This window comes from Empidonax traillii, unplaced genomic scaffold (assembly GCF_003031625.1).
Source record: "Empidonax traillii isolate 1590-97213 ecotype Southwest subspecies unplaced genomic scaffold, ASM303162v1 scaffold1548:size177740, whole genome shotgun sequence".
Classification (NCBI taxonomy): Eukaryota; Metazoa; Chordata; class Aves; order Passeriformes; family Tyrannidae; genus Empidonax; species Empidonax traillii.
The window spans coordinates 97673-117512 of record NW_020956741.1 but is presented as its reverse complement, the minus strand read 5'-3'; the positions used below and the strand labels follow the sequence as shown (position 1 = coordinate 117512).

At 39.3% G+C, this 19840-nt stretch overlaps 1 protein-coding gene across 10 annotated transcripts in view; it reads left to right on the top strand.

Moving 5' to 3' along the window:
- Positions 1 to 19840, top strand: part of DOCK10 (dedicator of cytokinesis 10) — a 118273-nt gene that overhangs the window by 48085 nt on the left and 50348 nt on the right. For all 10 annotated transcript variants that reach the window (XM_027907808.1, XM_027907811.1, XM_027907810.1 and 7 more), the window contains exons 5-15: positions 1512 to 1584; positions 1904 to 2038; positions 2301 to 2435; positions 6822 to 7005; positions 8591 to 8676; positions 9558 to 9641; positions 10671 to 10826; positions 12298 to 12519; positions 13134 to 13256; positions 13855 to 13937; positions 19578 to 19700. In XM_027907808.1, the coding sequence (XP_027763609.1) occupies positions 1512 to 1584; positions 1904 to 2038; positions 2301 to 2435; positions 6822 to 7005; positions 8591 to 8676; positions 9558 to 9641; positions 10671 to 10826; positions 12298 to 12519; positions 13134 to 13256; positions 13855 to 13937; positions 19578 to 19700 (1404 nt within the window). The remainder of the gene's footprint in view (positions 1 to 1511; positions 1585 to 1903; positions 2039 to 2300; positions 2436 to 6821; positions 7006 to 8590; positions 8677 to 9557; positions 9642 to 10670; positions 10827 to 12297; positions 12520 to 13133; positions 13257 to 13854; positions 13938 to 19577; positions 19701 to 19840) is intronic.

Sequence of the window (19840 nt, the reverse complement as noted above, 5' to 3'; positions counted from 1 at the left end):
GTCCTGATGCTGCTACAAGTACCAGGCAGTGCAGTGAAGTTACCTGGCCACGTGTGGCCAGAGGGCTTCAATCAGTCTGCCCACACATCACCCCAAGAGCATTGTGGTGCACTTTAGCTCCGAATAATGAATAAGACAATAAAATTTTTGTTTAAAAATGTGAAGGCTTGCATGTTTGTTTTTTTTTTTTGTTTTTTTGTTTTGTTTTTTTTTAGTAAAAGTTGGGATTTGGCTTGAGATGTTTGGTTTGGAGCTCTTTCAGGTGGGAGGGAATGTTTGTGTAAGAATTTTTAAAAGCGGTCCTTGGTTGCATTGAAAAACCTGCAGTGAATTTCCATCACAAATACTCTGAATATAAACACTTCTACAGATGTGAAAGGTGCCAATAGATTGTAAATGTTCCTTTTATTCAAAATATTGATCAGAAGTTTACATTAAAATGCAAAACTGGAACAAACTGAAGAGAGAATAAAACACTGCTGTGTTCTGTGTGCACTTATGGTGGGGTAGGCACATCATGAGAACACTGACTTTGAAATGGGGAAAGTGAAGATGACACAGATATTGCTCATAACTCTGATCTTCCTAATCTGTAACTGAAGTATGAAATAATTGAAAAGGAAAAGGGTCAAAGTTACCCAATTTTTTAAATTATTATTATTATTATTATTTTATTTTATTCTGGAAAAGTCAGTCTTCCTGATAAATGATGGCTTTTAGCATGACAACCTTTATAGGTTTTCACATGATAGCTGAAGATTTCAAATATGAGAGAATTTGAGAACAGTGTTGAAATTTCTCAGACCACAGAAAAATCTATTTTTCCTCCATTTAAAAATAACTTTGAATCTATCATGTGTATTTGGCTCTCACTTGAGGTTTAATTTTGCAGCATGGGAAGTAACTCTGGGCATAATTACAATTAGTCATGTGCTTAAAATTAAGCAAATGCTTAAGTGCTTTGCTTTTGTGTATTCAGTTGTGGGTTTGAGTCTACAAATTTTAAATGGCATCACGTTGAAAAGACATCTCTGTATTGTTAAAAAATACTTTAAGGTTTTGTTCATCATACTGAATCGTAAAAAATATCTTGAAATTATGAAGCTATGTAGAAGCTTTAAGATGAAAATTCTAATGTTCCTTTTGCTCAGAAAAAGCTATTGAAGACTTCAGTCCCATTCATTTGACAGCCTTAAAATGGGATAGCTCTTTGGAAGTTGTTTTGGATTTGTTGCCCATTGTGGTGGAAAAGCAGTGAAAAGAACAGGAAGTGGTATTTCATCATTTGTTTAGAACAGTTGCAACTTCATAGTTTTTGGGAAAAAAAAAAAAGATAGATGAGGCTAAAGAAAGAAGCTGTATTTTAAAACTAGTGATTTTTTAAAGGAGACAGTAGGATCACATCAATAGGTGTACCGACATTGCCATGGGGGCTCGAGATGGTTACCTCCCTCAAATAGGTGGTATGCAATTATTTGTAATTAGATTTTATAATCATTTTCCCCTTCCAGAAGTGAATGTAGACCAGAGAAACTGCCATCACATTCCTTTGAAATCGATCATGAAGATGTGGATAAGGATGAAGTATGTATTCTCTTTTTTGGTGGTTTGGGGTTTTTTTCCCTGGGAAAGAGTTAATTATTGTTTTAATATCAAATGAAGAATGATAATTGAGGCCCATTATCTTCTATAAAATATTTCATATTTTAAATAACTCTGAAATTAATGGAACAGCTTTGTCTCTTATTTCGTCCTGTGCATGGGAGGCATATTAATAACATCTTATTTTAAAATGAATGAGAGGGTGATTTGTTGTCAAGCAGATATTCACACATTACAGTTGTCTTTCATCTTAGAATTCAGAAGGCAAGTCCATGCAATATTAATCATTTCTTCCATACAGGATACAACATCCCACTCATCTTCAAAAGGGGGTGGTGGAGGAGGAGGAGGAGGATTAGCAGCCGGAGTTTACAAGTCTGGATGGCTTTATAAAGGGAATTTCAACAGCACTGTAAACAATAGCATTACTGTCCGGGTAAGGAGACAGCATTTTTCTTTCCTTATTTTGGATTTATGTCCCCCACAGAGGCACGCTTGTTTGCCATTGTCATTTAGCTGTTTGTATCTCGTGTTTGATTACAATATTTTAAATGATAGTCAAGTAATATTGGGGTGTGTGCAAAACAGTGCAGTCAGGAGTTGCCCATTATTTAAACCCTGTGAATAAAGTATCAGTGAAAACAATTTGCAGCACGGCAATTTTCGTTTTTCTTTTTTTTTTTTCTCCACCGCTTCAGTCATTCAAAAAGCGCTACTTCCAGCTGACACAGTTGTCGGATAGCTCGTATATTATGAATTTTTATAAAGATGAAAAAATATCAAAGGAGCCAAAAGGATGTATTTTCTTGGATTCTTGTACAGGAGTCGTACAGGTAAGTACCAGTTTGTTTCATTGTATTTTTGGGGGGTCTTGGATACATTTTGAGAGGCAACTAGAAGAGCACATACATTAATGAAATAGTGCCTCATTAGCAATTTCAGGAAACAAGAACACCGTCGATTTTGCTCTTTAAATCGATGAAATTGCTGAGATGGTCACATTGCAAAGCCGCAGCTGAGTTATGGTAGCAGATCATGCATGTGCTCATTATCCATGGCACACATGAGAAAAAATGCTGTGAAATGTTACTTTTCACTGAAATTATTTTCTTAGATGTCAGAGTTTATCTTGTGCTTACTAAGACCATGCTTGCCCACTGTGGGGTAAAGAGGTTCAGGTTACAAAGCACTGGCTGTTGGGCAAGTGGAAAATTAGTTTTGTATCCTGAAACTTTTTGAAGGTCATCACTTTGGGAGATGATAGAGAGTCTTAATGTCAGCAGGTAGGACAGAACCTTGTTGTTTGTTGTGGCTTGGAGAAATGAATAGCCAGAAATGTCTAACATAACCTTTTTTTTTTTTTTTTTTAATTCTTCTGCCCCTGAGATTGAGTTCTGAATGATTTTCCTCCATCTTGTTCTGCCTTTCCTCTAATTCTATTAGTATATCTCTTTTTTTTTTTTATTCTAAACAAGATGTTATCTTGTTTAGTATGTGACTATTGATTGATCTAATCCAATGTGCCACTGAATAAGGAAATTCCTTTTTTTATCTGTACTCCATTCTTTACTACTTAACCAGTGAAGATTGGTAACAGTGCTAGTGCAGGCTAATCTGAGGGTTGCTTTGAAAGAAACCTTTCAGGTAATGCAGGGGAAGATGCCTGATAAACACAAGGTTTTGTTGGTTGTGAAGTCTCTCCTTCGTCCCTAAACCCTTTTGGAGCAAGAAAAACAATCAGTTGGTAACTTGCTCTGGGAACAAATAATCTCTCGCAGTCCCTGCAGCCTCCAGCTCTGTGGGCAGTGACCATTCCCCCTGTGTAGTTCGACAGGGTGTTTCTTTTTCCAAACAGGTGTAGGACAGGATGGAGATAAATACATAGAAAGACCGTGATGATTGCTGGTGCCAGTCCATTGGCTTGAAAGACCCTAATAGGGAGCTTAGAAACGTAACAGGAGCTGTAGAGGACATTTTTATACAGAAATCCTGTTTAGAAATTACTGCTTGCTCCTGCTTGCTGGCAGCAAGTGTTTTCTTTTAAGGGGGGTGTCTCAGTTGGAGCTCCAGCTCAGCTCCAGTCTCTGTAGTGTGGTTTTACTTCCAGATTTAATGCTGTCCCAGTGGGTGCCCATTCTGCTCTGGTGTTGTGTCTTGACTGCAAGATTTCTAGTCTTTTTGAGTAACCTCTGAGAAAAAAAACCTCCAAAAACCTTTGTAATTCTCCTCCTCCTGAATTTTTGACAGCTGCCTTCTAAATCTACAGTGCTCCTCCAAACTGTCCCAGACTGGTCGAGCTGTGCTCTCTCCTCTTGCCCACCAGCAGACACTCATTTCTCTGGTTGTTTTTTGATTGACATTTAATATGGAATGCACAAATTTATGAGCTATCTTCACTAACAGGAAGTTCAAGTCTTAGCCCAGGGGGTACTAGGTTAAATATGATCAGCTATTAAAGTCTGTGATGAACTTAGAATCATAGGGCTGAAAACCAGAAACTGGCCTAGAGCTGCCATAAACAGTGAGGCCACATGATGTGGAGGAGGAGTTAGGTAAAAACGAATATTTAGTGAAAAAAATGTGGTATGAAAGTTCTAATTTAATAAGTTTTAATACCACTATAAATCGTTTAACCCTCTATGAATGACTTTGAGCTCCTGTTTGATAGAGATTGAATATCTGAACTGTAGTAAATCATCTCCAGAGAAATCATCTCCAGATAAAATACTAAATGCTCCCAGAACAATTCTGCTATTTTGGAAGAATGACCCTGCAGGCATTAGACTTAGCCTGATGTTTCATTTATAGCTCATTCATAGTTTCTTTTTGAATCTTGTATTATTTCCTTATAGAAGAAATTTTTAAACTTGAAATTAAGTGTTGAAGATTGCAGGTCAACCTCAAGGTCCACATACCATATGGAAGGAGTTATAGAGGAGCAAACTGAAAAATGGTCCTTTTTTTTTTTTTTTTTTTTCCTGTTAACTGATCAGGAAGAAAATAGTTGGCCTTAGATATGAAACAAAGACTTTGCTGTAGAGCTCATCTGCTTGCCAGAAGTCTGAAGTGCAGATGGAAAAGTGGATATTGAAGTTTTCCTGCCCTGATGTTCTTAAGATTCAGCATGTGAGATGTACTGCTGTATTAGATAATGTCTGATAGTGTTTCACTCTCTGACTTAAAGATCTTGGCCATGCTATAAGGAGAAGTGCATAATATAAACAATAAATGCGTTCATTTTAAATGTTCTTTGTACTTTCTGAAGATAAATTCAAACATAGCATTTTTATTTATAGTCTGTGCATAAACTGGTGTACGTAATCCACTTTACAAATGATCTATCTTTAAAAGATGACCACTCCTAAGATTCTCGGAGTAGTTTTGTTCAACTTCTAGGTCTTGATCAAGGCATCATGTTATATATGTAATGGGTTTTAGTAAAATTTTAGTTCTTGTTTTACATTAGTTTGAACGTGTGATTGGAGAATTAGAGTGATTTCAGCACCAAGAAAAATATTGAACATCCAAGAATTGCTACAAAACCCAACTCTGTTTTTACCCTGCGTTTGATGAGCTAAGATTTACAACCAGAAAGAAGATTCACCTCCTTAAAGTACTTACAAGGGAAACTAATTCCTACTAAGAGAATTTCCAGTAGCAGAACTGAAAAATAACACACAGGCACACATATATACAGACACAGTCCCAGGTTGGTTTGAAAAGCCAAGATTTGTCTGACTCTGTTGACCCAAGTAGCTCCAGAACAAGCAGTTCAGTCTTAACTGGTTCCTGATCTGGGTCACGACCTGTAATATAAGAACTGGAGCAAGTGATTAGCAACAGATTGGGTAGGAATCTTCTAAATCATCTCTACTGCTGGAAAAAAATGTTCATGGAACTTGATTCTCAGTGTCTTGAGTTCCTCAGTCTCCTCCCCTGCTAATCAGTATCAGATTTTGCCTCTGTTGCTCTTAAATGAAAGTATCACTATCGTCTCACCATCTGGCTGAGAAGCTTCTCAGAACCTTGTTGATGTAGGACCGTACTGAAAAATAGTTACAATATGTGGAATTACAGGAAACCACTGTCATGTTATTTGACACTGTTAATGAAGAAAAGTAAAATTGAGTGAAATGGCCAGTTATTAATTTAGTTTTTTTCCTTTGTCACCATCACTCCAAGGTTAGATCTTTCAGCAAAGTGGTGGCAGTTTTCTGGAATACTGAAATCCAAAACAGTGGCAGTGATGTCCATAGTCAGTGGTTTTAAGAGTTCAATGAAGCATTGGGGGTAGGATGTGTCAGTGTTCTTTCAGATTTAAGCAAGGAGAAAGATGCACCTGCTTTCTTAAGACTGAGAGATATATGCCTCACTGATTTGATAAATGTGAACAATGAAGCACATTATGTTAGACCACATCCCTTTGCTTAATTTTATTGAGTTGTTTCAGTAACTAAATACCAGTTGATTCTTATGACAGAAATTAATGGATTAACCATCTACTGCAGGTGAAATCTGGTGATGCAGAACAGAACTCCAAACTCAATCTATTCTCAGTATACTGGGCATGTGTTCTTGTTCTGTACTTGAAAAGGACAGCACTGCAATGATTGACTAGTACTATACCTCACCTTTTGTAAAGAATGGTTGAGGTTCCCTTAGTTGTTTTTAAAATCCTTCTAAAACAAAGGTAGATGTGGGAAATACCCATTGTAATCTTCTTATGTGCAGGAATTTGTCTAGTTGCAGTCTCTTCTGGAAAGTCCTGTTCCAACAGAGCAGATGTTTTCATGACTTAGCACTACTTTGGTTTGTCTTTCTGAGAGTCTGATGTGCTGGTAACGTGTAGGAGACTTGTTCTTTAGAGCTGTCCTCTCCAGACAGCTTTGAATTGTGTAGCAGTGCTGTACTTTGCCTTCAAAGATATCTTATTATTCCACCTGGGAGATATTCCCTTCTGCAGTATTTTCCAGTCTTCCCTTTCTGTGGCTAAATAGAAGATACTTGTTTGGCCACAGATGCACAAGGACCCAAGAAAAAATTGACATAAACTTGTGTTAATATTGCACTACTTGGATTTTCTTTAAAGCCACAGGAGTTTGCTTGGATGTTATTTTTAGGAAGTGGCCATATACAAATCCATCTTATGGATGCCTTTTTCAGTATCTTTTTATATTAGTTCTAGTGTTTATTTTTTTCTTTTCCTTTTGTTCCAACAGAATAACAGGCTTAGGAAACATGCCTTTGAGTTGAAAATGAATGACCTCACATATTTTGTGCTGGCAGCTGAAAATGAGCAGGATATGGATGACTGGATTTTCACTCTCAACAAAATCCTGCAAATAAATCCAGAGGGAACCATTCAGGAGAGGAAAAGCGCAGATCTCACTGATCTGAAACTTGGTAAGAATAAATAGTCTCTTGCATTGTTGGGGGGTTTTTTAATCAAATGCAAAAAATGGAACTTTCAGATATCAGTTATTGAATCATTTTAACTGCCTGAGTCTGTAATGGATTCTGTACCTGCTGCTTCGTCAGAAATCAATACCAGTCTTGGCAGTCCCTGAACAATGTCAGCTCACTTCCCACAGATCATTTTCAGAAGGCTGGAGGGGAGGTAAAGCTGCTCCCCACAAAGTCAGCAGGAGCAACGTGGCTCTGTTTTGCATATGCACCTCTTTTTCAAATTTAGTCCTTTCTGTCAGTGATCTTGCTAGTATTTTGTGTTTTACTGTCCTGGAAGTCTGACAGTTTTAAAGAGTTTTGTGCTGGAGAGTGGTTGGATTATTTCTTTTTTCAACATTTTGTTTTCTTTTAAAATCTGGAGTATTATGAAAAATAATAATCCCAGCTGTGGTATATTGCTCTTTCCCTGAAAGCTTATTGACTTTTCATTTCTGGCTTTTTTGAGTTTGCATATTAATATGCTTTCGCTGTGGAAGAGAGAATTGGATGCTCTGTTATACTGTACTCTTCCTGTGGCAGTAACTCATTCCTCCACATAATAAATCCATGTTCAGTTTGGATGAGCCCCAGATGAAACTCTTAAGACTGAAAACACTTGAAACCTTAATACAGATTTGAACTGCGTGTGCTCTGAGCTGAGTCAAAGCTTTGAATCCACATGCATCTGACTCTTAGGGAAGTTCAGAGCTAATTGAACTCCTTAGCCTGATGTTTATAATAAGGTCTGATTTTGGAAGGACAGGATGCTCTTCATATAGCCAGAGACATTTTTATAACTTGGAGGCAAACGAGTCTTGCACTTCAGAATCAGAGAAGTACTTTTGAAAATCCCACCCACAGGGGATATTAATGAAACAGGAAGAAATATGTGCATAAAAGGTCAAAAACACAGGCTAACAGAAAACAGAAGTTTCTACTGGTAAAAAAAAACCCTAGTAACAAGCAACTGGAATGTGCTATGGAGTTAACTTGTCAAAGGGCATGATGCTTTCTTGGCAGAAGAGCCCTAAATGGCTGTAATGGCTTATTTCACATGAGGCTGAATTACCTCGTGAAAAAAGAGCAGTCCCTGGTGAGCTGAGTAAAGCACAGGGCTTGCTCTATAGTGCTGTTGTCTGGATCCATAGATTTGCAGCTCACAGAGTCCAGACTGCATCCCTCCCATTCCCAAAGAGCAGGAAAGGTCCTGCCTCCCTGACTGTGAACACTCCCTTTACTGGGAATCCAAAATCTTTTAGTTGACATAACCCTTGGAGTTGTGAATGTGTTGGATGTTTCACTGAGTGTAGTCAGGCCTCTTGTTTGGAGGTTTGAACACAGACTAAGTTACAGTAAGCAGCAGTGGGAAATGGCATTGAGGAGGACAGAAGCATTAGTATCACTTCCATTTGTTAGCCTGATGAGACTAAAAGGAATGAGAAGAAATAGCATGAGAATAGGTTCTTTTTTTTTTTCTTTTAAATCCAATGGTAATAGCAAGAATAATAAAATAATCTGTGTATTTTTTTTTCTTCTCTTCAAGACCCTGCAGAAATTTCTGTGAATTATGATTGCTCTCAGGAAGAGACAGATTCTTCAGAGAACAGCTTGCACCCAGACTTCGCAAAAGTAACAGACATTGTATTTATCTTTACATGTTTAGTGGAAAGAGCTTCCTAGGTGAAAAATGCCTGCCAATATTGTGAAAGGTTCAAAAACATAGCACAGCCCATTGCAATTGTTAGAGATGTAACAAATGACAGGAATAATTTTCCTTCTGAACAGCAGATTGTTTTGTTTAAGCGGGAAAATCTCCACTAGATGTACAGAGGTGATTCACAGAGAAGTTTGATTTAGACCTGTGAAGTCAGGGTCTGGTCCCTGCAGTTATCTGTGAAATATTGCTCATCTTAAATGCACTTGAGAAGAGATTGGTCCTTGGAGAGTCAAGATTTCCTCTGTGACTGGCAAAGAAACAAGCTCTGAACTGCTCATTGCCTTCTACAACTTCACTGAAAGGTGCTTGTACTGTCAGGGGAGGCATTTTGCCCTCTGGATCTCATAAACCGCTTCATGTGGATGAGATAATTGTAGACAGTGCTAAGAAGCTTTTTAATGAAAAGCTAGATTGGAAATGCTTCACTGTTTCCCCTTCTGCCCTCCCCTGGCACAAATGTTTTTCTGTGGTTCTTGTTGGGGTATTTTTCTCTTCAACTCGCAAATCTCTCAAGTAATTTTGGTGCACTGATCCACCATTCTGACCTTTTACCCAATGGATAGCATACATGAACCTGAATTACTTACTTAATCTATTTTGGGATTTCTTCGAAGTATCATGGCCTGAAAACTCCCCCTTCACAAGCAAAGAGTGCTTGAAGGCGCTCTGGGATAACTGCTGCAGAAGGGGGAATGTCCTTACAAGTGAAACATTGATTGTTCATTTAGAAGTCTAACAACTCTATGGATTTCTGTTCTTGTGCAGAAAACTAATTTATTGTCTGTCACCACAGTACATCACAGAAACAGAAGAATCAGTGAAAGCTTCTCGAAATACAGAGCGTCTAAACCTTTTCTCTTTGGATCCTGATATAGCAGTAAGCGATTTTTAATTTTTCTTTTTTTTTTCTCAAATTCTTTGAGCTTTTAAAGTACAGGTGGTCTGAGCTAACTGGGCTAGCTAAGCCATCAGAGTGGATTGTAGTTCAGCAAGCAGTTGGGTATACCCAGGACTTCAGCTTTGAAGGGAGAGGGGAGCTGTCTCTGGTCCATAAAGATTTCTGCACAGACTCCACACTTATTTGTTTGCAGAATGGTTGAGAGTGGCAGTGACCTCTGGAGGTCATCTAGTCCAGTCAAGCTAAGCTCTGAATTAGCTTAAAGCAAACATTAAAGCAAACTGAAAATATTGCAGGATCAGAACCTTTTCCAAGACTGGCAGTGTTCTTGCTGTTATTCCTTACATGGAATTTGACTACACAATCAGAAATTGATATAAAAACAAATGGGGGAAGGTACAGGTGAAGGTATGCATAATGTTTAGTGTCAGGATTCAAAGAACATTATTTCTTGCATTGAATGTAATTTAAATGAAAATTTTATTTTAGTTGAAAAGAAGGCTTAAGTAACAATGGGATCGCTGTATATTCAAACTTGAACCTGTTATCAATAAACTGTAGCAGTATTATTAAAAAATAATCAACTTGAAATAGTGGTGTGGCATATAAGTAGGGGTAAAGGAGGGGAGAGGTCTGAAATCTCATTCTACAATTTAATGCTAAGAGTCTGAAAATAGGAGGGTGTTTATATGAAGAAATTAAGAGCTAAAGTTTCAGAAACAGTAAGTAAACAAGAAAAAAAGTTTGTTCTAAAATTAGAAGAAACCTAATTTTAATCCCTAATTCTGCCTCTGAGGTTTTTTATGTCCTCAGGCAATCTTTTTGGCTTGCTTCCTAATCTATAAATTAGAAATAACTCTCATTTACTATAGTAGTATAAAAAAAACCAGCAGTGACTTCTTGAGGTTTTCAGGTGCTTCACTGATTGTCAAGACCTTTAAAAAGCTTAATCAGTTTTGGAATACAATGTCTTTTCCGATGTATAACAAATTGACCAATTTATTTCAGGCACTGAATCCTCAGAAAAAGGAGTTTCCAGGGACAAACTTGGTGATAAAACCATTTGAAGAAAAACCTGCTAAGAGGATCCTGATAACTTGCAAATCCCTCAGTTTGAATCTCCAGGCCTGTGTTACTGAAAATGAAAATGATCCTTCAACCAACGTAAGCTTTTCTTATTTCCCTGTGATTTTTCTTTCTTTTTTTTTTTTTTTTTCTTTTCCCTCTCATTCTGTGCACTTGTTATTTTGGAAAGAGAAGGGGAAAGGAAACCTGTATCACACACACATACTGCATCCACTCCTCCTCCCCTGACTATCCCTTTGGATTGAATAACAAAACTGGTTAACTTTTCATTAGATGTTTTGATTTAGATTGCAGACTTTTAGCTACATTTCAGTGGAGAATTAAAAATTGTTGAGAGTTCTTAACGATTGCTATAAGAAGAACAAGTTTAAATTGCCAACACTTATGTAGGGAGGCAATTGAATATCAGTTACTGGTGAACTGGGGATTTTTTGTATTTTAGAGAGAGTCCAGGAATGAAGCAGATTAAATTACAGGAGAGAAGGCAAAATAGAAAGGACAGGATGCCTCATCTAGTGGAAAAATCCAGTTAAAACCAGGACAAAACAGAAAATGTTGCTTATTCTTACTGTAAGATGTAAGGACAGGGAAAACTGAGATGTAGATATCAGTCTTTAGCTTTTAGTTAGTTCTCCTCTGAAGCAGGAAAGTTTTGAGAGATGAGTGTCCTGGCAACTCAACTTTCATATATTACATATGAGGCATTGATTTGTTTGTTGATTTGTTTGTTTTTCATTTGGAGATGACCTCTACAGCGAGTCCCTATTCAGCATGTTATGATCAATATCTTTTTTTGGCAGGCTGGAATAACTGTTTAAATAAAGTCGTGGTACCAAGGGCATGCAATATTCAGGGGCTGAAAAGGCATAAAAACATTGTACCTGCTATGCATTGCTTTTTATCTCCAAAGTTCTAAGATTCTGGTTTCTGGACAGCTCAGGGGATGTCGTTCTGAGGCTGATGTATTCTGTCAGAACCATGGATGTTCTTTGGAGGTTACTCTCAGCCATGGGACTGAATTCCCTGGTACTGTGCCATAGAATAAGTGGGCACTGTCAGAGCGGTTTTAATGCTCTTGGTTTCCTAGCAAAATGGAACATGTGTTTCCCACAGAATAATACACCCACGCTTTTGTGTTGAACCAGTAAACATTTTTCATCTACTTACATTTGTCATCTTTGTGCCTCCTTCCTGAAGATCCCTGGAAAACCCACCCTCACTCTTCCGTCTTTTGTAATGGCTCTGAATCTACATTTTTCAAATCTTGTAATGCTGGGGCTCTATTAATTTATTCTAATAATTAATTATCTGTGAAAAATACATTTGGTTTTGATTCTTTGAGCTTCTAAGATTTCTATTCCTGTTCTGGCACCCTATTAACAAATTATCTTTAAAAGGCCCTAAAATCACATGTTTGGAAACTGATTTAGGCAGGGATGTGTGTGAGCCTGTGTTCTTTTTTTTTCTAGTTGCAGAAACCCATTAAAAGATAGACTTTACCCCCATCCTCTTTGTTACCACTGTATTATGTTTCTGGTATTTTCTCCAGGTGGAGCCTTTCTTTGTGAGCGTGGCACTGTATGATGTCAGGGATGGCAGGAAGATCTCTGCTGATTTTCACGTGGATTTGAACCACCCTCTCGTCAGACAGATGATTTCAGGTTCCTCGTGTTCATTAGAAAATGGCACAGTTGAAAATATAGACTCAAATGAAATGGAAGAACCACAGGTCAGAGGGTTCCCAGAAGAATGGCTGAAATACCCCAAACAGGTATTCCAGTGGTTCTTGCTTCCAAGAAAATTCTTTTCGTGTGTCAGTGGTACTTGTATAGAGATTTCTGAACTCCCTGTGTAGACTTTAAGACCATTCACAATCCAAACTTGGATAGAAGTTAGTGTCTCCTTTGAAGAAACCACCCACATTTCCTGCCTCTTTGGGTCCATTCGCTGCCAACTCAAAGCAGCACTGAGCTGCTGCATTAATCTCAAAATGCTTCCACGTTCTCACTGTTGTAAGCTGTATGTTGAAACACTGTGTATTACCTTTTTTTCCCCCTTTCATTCCCCTGAGGTATGACTGATTTAGGATAGCTTTTAAGTGCTGTCCAAGAGGAACAGTTAGGTTAGGTAGTGCTGATGTGGTCACACTCCTTTTCGGCTCGAGTCAGTCTGTTTGCAAAGTGCTGCATGAGGACAAGCTGCCTTCAGCACTAGCACAAAGATTTTATTTTCTCTCTGGGTGTATTGAATATGCAGAGGTAATAATCCTTAATAATCCCTTCTGAATTTAGTTTGTTACTGTTTCCATCAAACAGGGAGCACTGGCAATATTTCATTTCTTTCGTGTTGCTGTAACTTTCTAACTGTTTCCTCTTTCATCCCCAGGCTCTTTTCTCCATAAGTAATCCTCATTCTGAGATCGTACTAGTGGCAAAAATAGAAAAGGTGCTTACAGGAAACATCGCCAGCAGTGCTGAACCTTACATTAAGAATCCTGATTCTTTTAAGGTAACATAACAGGAACATCACTTCCTTCTCTGTACGCTTCAGCCTACTGGAGGCATTCCAAATTTTGCTGGTGAGTCTCAGCAGTGTGCAGCTGCTGAACAGGACAGGCTCCCAGGAGGCCCACGCTTCAGAAAGCGAGTGTCCAAGTTCCACTGGCAAAATGAATGAAGGACCATTTTGTCTGCAACACGCAAATGCATTCATGGCACGTTGCTGTGCCAGTTATGACTTAGCAGAGAGTTATTCTTTTTCAGCAATCTTTCAAGAGCTATTGGACTTCATACACAGGCAGAGTTGGGGTAGGCACCTGTTTGTCTCTGAGAGCAGGCACTGGATACATCACAGAAAACTGGAATAACAACTGTAATGCAGTTCTGACTAAAGGAGTGGTGACAGGGTTTAGTTTGTCAGCAGCGTCATATTCGTCTGGTGTTGTCTGTGCTGTGCACCTGCAACCTTTGTTATGGATGGTATCAGGCCAGATTATTTTAGGGGCACTCTAGCCTCTTCAGCAGAGGAGTACCAGCATGTACTCTGTGCAGCATTTCAGATGTTAGAGTGATACTGATGAAATAATTCACATTTCCTTTTTTTGTAGTGTGCACAGAAGGTGTTGAAATCCAATAAGCAGTTCTGCAGCAAGCTGGGGAAATACCGTATGCCATTTGCTTGGTCAGTGAGGTATGTATTTGCTCTTTTCTTAATTTTATAAGCATCTTACAGCTTATTCTGCCCCATGACTACTTCTATCCTTTTGTTCTTTTCCACTTTTTCTGCCTGAAGCTAAGCAAAGCTTTCTGTCTAGTCCAGGACCCCCAGAAGATCCTGCAGCTTTATTATTTCATTGCCCTATTTTTCTCACAGCTAAACGTCAGTTACTTTCTCATTAAATGTTACTGTGGAGGAATCTTTTCTTCGGGTATGTAGTGAAGTTGCCAGGGAGTAGCAAAGGTAGCTGACAGAATACCAATTTATCGTGAGTTCCACATTCATTGAGTGCTAAAAACTACCAAAGAGATTTCAAAGTCACAATTCTCACAAGAATTTCCTGCAAAGATTATTATGGTCTGAAATATAGTTGCAGTGGCCACTCAGAAAGTAGGTGCATTGGTGTGAAGCTCTGTTCTGGTCATGATGCATGTCAAGTTTTAAGAAAAATCTAACCATGGATTTGAAGTGCCTTGGGGGTGATATTGAGGGATTATAGTTCAGGTAGCCTCGCATTTTTCATGGTTAGTAGGTGATGGAGAACTTGTGTTTTCTTGTTTGGCGGGTCAGTTGGGTTTTATTGCGAGTCAGTGTACTGACGGTAATAGGTTTTTGTTCTTCCACTCTCTCATCCTGTATAATTTCTTGCTGGTGTCACCTCCAGATTGAGGCACCCCTGTGCCTTTTGATCACCTTTTACCAAATATGCCTTTTTTTCTGTTTGTTCTCCCTTCAAATTTCCATGTCATTCCTTTTGCTGTCCTTTCCCTTTTTTCCTTCCCAGTATTCTGTAATTTCTTCAGTTTACTGCTACCCTGGGATGAGAAAGCTCCCTGACTGAGACACTGCTCTGTGTCCCTGTGACAGCTCTTCCTTCTTTCTGCCATGCATAGAGAAGGGAGTAGAAAATTTCAAATTCTCTATAGAAAGGAAAACTATCAATTGCCAGGTGAAAACGTTCCTTCTCCTCTGTGGCTTCTGTTCTCACCATAGCTGGCCAGCTGGAGAGTTACCTCAAGTTGCAGGGAGAAAGAAGGAGCAAGTGCTAGGTGAAAAAGTCACGTTGTGGCATCGCCCATGACTGTGAGAGAGAGCTCTGTGTGCCTCTGGTGTGGAGTATGGAGCACCAGGATTGCACAGATGTCCATGATGCGTATGGGGGAAAGTTTATGATTTTAGAACATGGTGCTTAGATGGCAAAGAGGAAAACATGCTGTGAGGTATGGCCATTTGAGGAGTTCATTTATTTTTTATTGACATAGTTTTGTGTCAATATCCAGTGAGATAGGAGAGGTAAGTGCATGCTTGCTCGAGAGAAAGGCACGTAATGTGTTCTGATCTGTCGTCGCAAACTCAAGGATACTCATAAATATTTACTACTTCTGTGTAGCCAAAGGACCATTCATCAAAATCATATTGATGGGTTGGCAGAGCCACTCTTACCTTGTAATGGACTGTACAATGGCAGGAGGTGCAGGCCTGGCACCAGACTGACTTGAGACTTCTTATTGACTCTGTCCTGTGGTCTGTGGTGATACCATCAGTGATACGTCCTGCAGCTCAGTCCTTGCTGTAGCTATCTTTAGGTACAGTGATGATTTTAACTAGTTCAAGGTCTGGCTAGGCACTCATGCACGTGGAGAAGGCTAGAACATTCTTTCCCACCTTCAGCAAATCTCGCCCAGAATAAAATACAGAAAGGTTTTCTTCTCATTTTGAAAGAAGAGCATTTTCCTTTTAGAGATTATCCGAGTGTCAATCCCTAGTTGCCTGTAGAACTGTAGCTGCAGGTCTGCATTTGTTCTGCCTAAGGGAAGATTTAACAGACAGGAGTGAAGTTCTGTTGCTATCCCTATGAGGTGGATAGCACCATAAATGCCTGTCAAACTAGGATGCACTGAGAAAATTCAAATTCCGCCCTCATTTACGTCTGCTTGTGTATTAACATTGCTCAGATCTGACTTGGGTAAAAGAAAAGTACAATTTGGCTCTGTAAAATCTATTTCTATTTTCGCAGCTTGAAAATAGAAGTTTCCACATGAGGCTATCACACTACAGGGGGAAAAACGGTTTGGCTGTGATAAATTGCAAAACTCTGGTTTGGAAATGTGTTTTCCAGTTAGTTCGTTCTGGCAAAAACCACACTCCTGGTTTTGTGTGGAAATTTTCCCTCCTCTAACGCATCACAGATGGCCCCAGAGTGATTTTTACGTATACATTCAAGCAAGCCAAAATCTTGACAGTTGAGTATTGTGCATGTGGCTGAAACTCCTAATTAGCTCATGTGGCACCAGTTTGTTAGCATTGCTCAGAAGCATGACTCAGGGTTCTTCCCTGATTTCTTGCTGGAGCTGGTGGGATCTGGTGTCTGTGTTCTCTTGCAGGTATAATTACAGTATGTCTTAGAATTACAGTGTGTCAGATCCTCATATTCCTGCCACAACTGCCAAAGTTTGCAAATATGTGCCTGAGATACATACTGTAGATGTAGGGGGGGGAAGCTTCATTCACTGAGATTACTTTTTACACTTTTATTCCTTCAAACCTTCTCCACCATCATAAGTATCGTGTTTTAGAGCCTAATATTTGAATCCTTCTTCAGTAGGTTGTGCAGCTGCTGGTTTGGTTCTGAGCTGGTGTAGGTGGATGTAGTTGAAGGCAGTGAGGCTCCATTGTTTCCAGTAGCTGCAGATCTCACACTGGATGTCTAACCCTGCATGTCAGCAATTCTTCTGCAAACCATAAGCCACGGCTTCAAAAGTACTTTTTTTTTTTGGTGTTAAATTATGCGCAATGTGTAGGTTTTCTGTGCTCAAAGAATTTTTAGGATTGTGGACTATCAGCTAACAATGTCAGAAGAGTAGAATCATATAAACATTTTAAGTACTGAGATGATGTTTCAGTTTCTTTAATGTAATCTATTAATTTGTTTTGCTCTGTATTACCACCTTTAGAATCTCTCCAGGATTTCAGTTGTGTGAAATTTTTCTTATTAAAATATCTCTAGTAAATAATTACCTGACAGTGAGGCATCATTACTGTGTTAGACAATTACTGGACTCCTGCACTGTAGCAGTTTTTAATGTGTTTCCTTTTTTTTTATGGGACAGTTGCCATTCTCAAATGCCTTCATTATGTTCACTGTGACAAGGAGCACTCTTGCTCCCCTTGCAAGGATCTAGCAAAACATGGGATTGTGGTTATTTAGCTGCAGATGTAACACATTCAGTCCTTGCTGCTCTGGCAATTCTTCAACTTTAATGAACCTGGGGGAATGGAGACATCAGTACAGTTTGACCAGCAGAAGGTCATCTAACTCTTCTCTGAGGGCATAAAATACAGCTTTTTAAGGAGGATTATGTTGTTTTCAATGGACATCTAAGTTGCTTGTACAGTAGTAAGAACTTTACATAAATGGAGTATTGTAAGCAAGTTGGAGAGATGGAAATACTTCCCTGTTTTGTAGTGGTTTCATGGCCTTAATTTTGTCTTGGGTGCGTTATTTAGGCTAGAATATGGTGCTGAACTGATGAGGAGCAGTTCTAGAGGATATGATATCCGGGGAGCACTGATGATGCAGAGCAGTGGTTGTAGACAGAATGACTCTGTAAAACCCTTCTGACTTCAAACCAGTGTGGCCAGAGGGAAGGAGTGGACGACTGTGCGATGGTTTGGGTTGGAAGAGACCTTGAAGATCATGGAGCTGTGTCCTTGAGCCTCCTGAAAGGCAGTGCTCGGTACCACTGATCCAGAGTGAGCTACTTCCAGCTTCTGTTTCACTTCACACTTACACCCTCAACCCTTCCTTGGTGAGCACCCCTACACCCTGCTGTGCTGAGCAGTGGTTTGCTTGGTGCCAGAGCCTGCCCTGGAATTAGTTAATAAGCTCCAGCAGAGCCTGGGTTTGCTCAGCATCACACTGCAGAGCCCAGTGGCACAGCGGAAATCACTCACCGAATGTTTCAGTCCTCTCTGTTAGTCTGGAGGAGGAAGCTGTGCTGAGTCCAAGAAATATCATAGTGTCACCAATACTGTAATAATTATTAAAGCTTATCTTTTTTCTTTCTTTTTTTTTTTTTTGGACATCATTTTGATAGGATTTGTAAAGTAAGTGTTGGCTGCCAGAAGTGAGGTTTGGTTTCTCATTAAAAACTTAAAATATTTGACATGGTGTGTTGGTGTGGACCTTATTCCCTCTAATAGCTGGAGGCAAAAATCTGATAAAAGAGAGTTGATTATTCTCTACAGTTGCAAAGAAATGAAATATGGGTGCTTCTCTCAATTAAGTTAAGATACGGTGCATTTATATTTATACTTGGGATCCTCTTCCAAAGGTTTGCTCTGTTATTTTGCGTCTGGCAACAATTTGTCCTGGCATCAATTCTTCTTCTCACTGGCAGTGGAACAGAGAAGTAAATTAAGGAAGCAAGATTGGCCAAATGATTCACAGAACAGCACTTAGTGTCAAGAACATTTTACTTTTGTTAAGCAATGTTTTTTCATACTACAGTTGAATCCAAGGTTCGTTAATTTGGATAGCTGTTACATTATCCGGTCCAACCAGCATGTGTGATACTTGAGGATATACAAAGGGCACTGGAATGTCTTAATTAAATCCTGAAAGTGTCAATGAGGAGGAATGGAAATATCTGGACATGTTTTCCTGTGCACACAACAGCTGATATTTATTGTTCTCAGTTATAGATTTTTAACACTTTGTTTGGCACTTTGTAGCTGGTTCACCAAAAATTTAGTTGGTGCTCCACAAACCTGTTTTGTGAAGAAAAGCTAAGCTGCAGTGAGTTGGTTTCTTGCTCCTGGAGGGCACAGGACAGAATTAATGCATAGGAACATTCCTTGAGGTCTCTAATGTGGTTCTGCAAAAGAATTTCTTTATGTGTAAGATATAGTGGTTGGGATTTGACAGCTTGCTATGATTTCTCTTATTTAAACTTGTAATGATTTTCCTTGGATAATAACTTCTTGGACAAAGCTACCTATTGAGGTAATGAATTCTTCAAAATGCTTCCTCTAAATGAGGAGTCAGTCTCTGCTGAAGTGAGGAGTCGTGTCCTTGGTGGGTGAGCAACATGGTGAGGTGCCATCAGGTGCAGGGTCGTGGCTCTCAGCAGGGGCTGGAGAAGGGAGCCTTGCACCTCTCTCTGGGCTGGAGAAGGGAGCCTTGCACCATGGAGGGGTGGGTGGGAGCAGAGAGCTGCCTCCAGTGAGCAGCTGTGTGCTTCCAGCTTTCCCAAGTGAGACCAAGCTACAGAAGAGGGGGGAAAAGTGGTGGATGTGGAGCTGGGTGGTGATCTGTGCCAGCACTAAACGCCAGCGGCTCTTGGCTGTGAGCAGTGCCACTGCACTGGGACTGTCTGCAAGAGTGACATCAAACCAGATCTCAAGTCTTTGCAGGGCTGGGACTGCACATGGAAGTAAACTCCTGCAAATATACAGCTCTCAGCAGGGCTTTCTTGTGTGAAGATCTGCAGGGAGCCCTTGAATTTGTGTAACAATTCATGTCATAGCCTTGTTAAAAGCTTTCGTGACGGTTTCAAGTGTTCAAGCATATGGGTGAGTGCTTATAAATATTTCGTTTTTCTTTCTTTATAGACCAGTGTTTAAAGATAATCAGGGAAATGTTGACAGAGACTCCCGATTCTCACCTTTATTCAGGCAAGAAAGTAATAAGATTTCCATGGAAGATCTGATGAAACTAATAGCAGAATACCGAAGGTAAGGAAAAATGTTTAATTTGCTTTGAAAAAGAATAAAAACTTTATAAAACAGTGCAGAATAATCTTTACTGTTTTTTTTTTCCTTCATTTGACACAGAGTGCCGAGTTGGCCATATTAAATTATTTTAAATTAGTGTT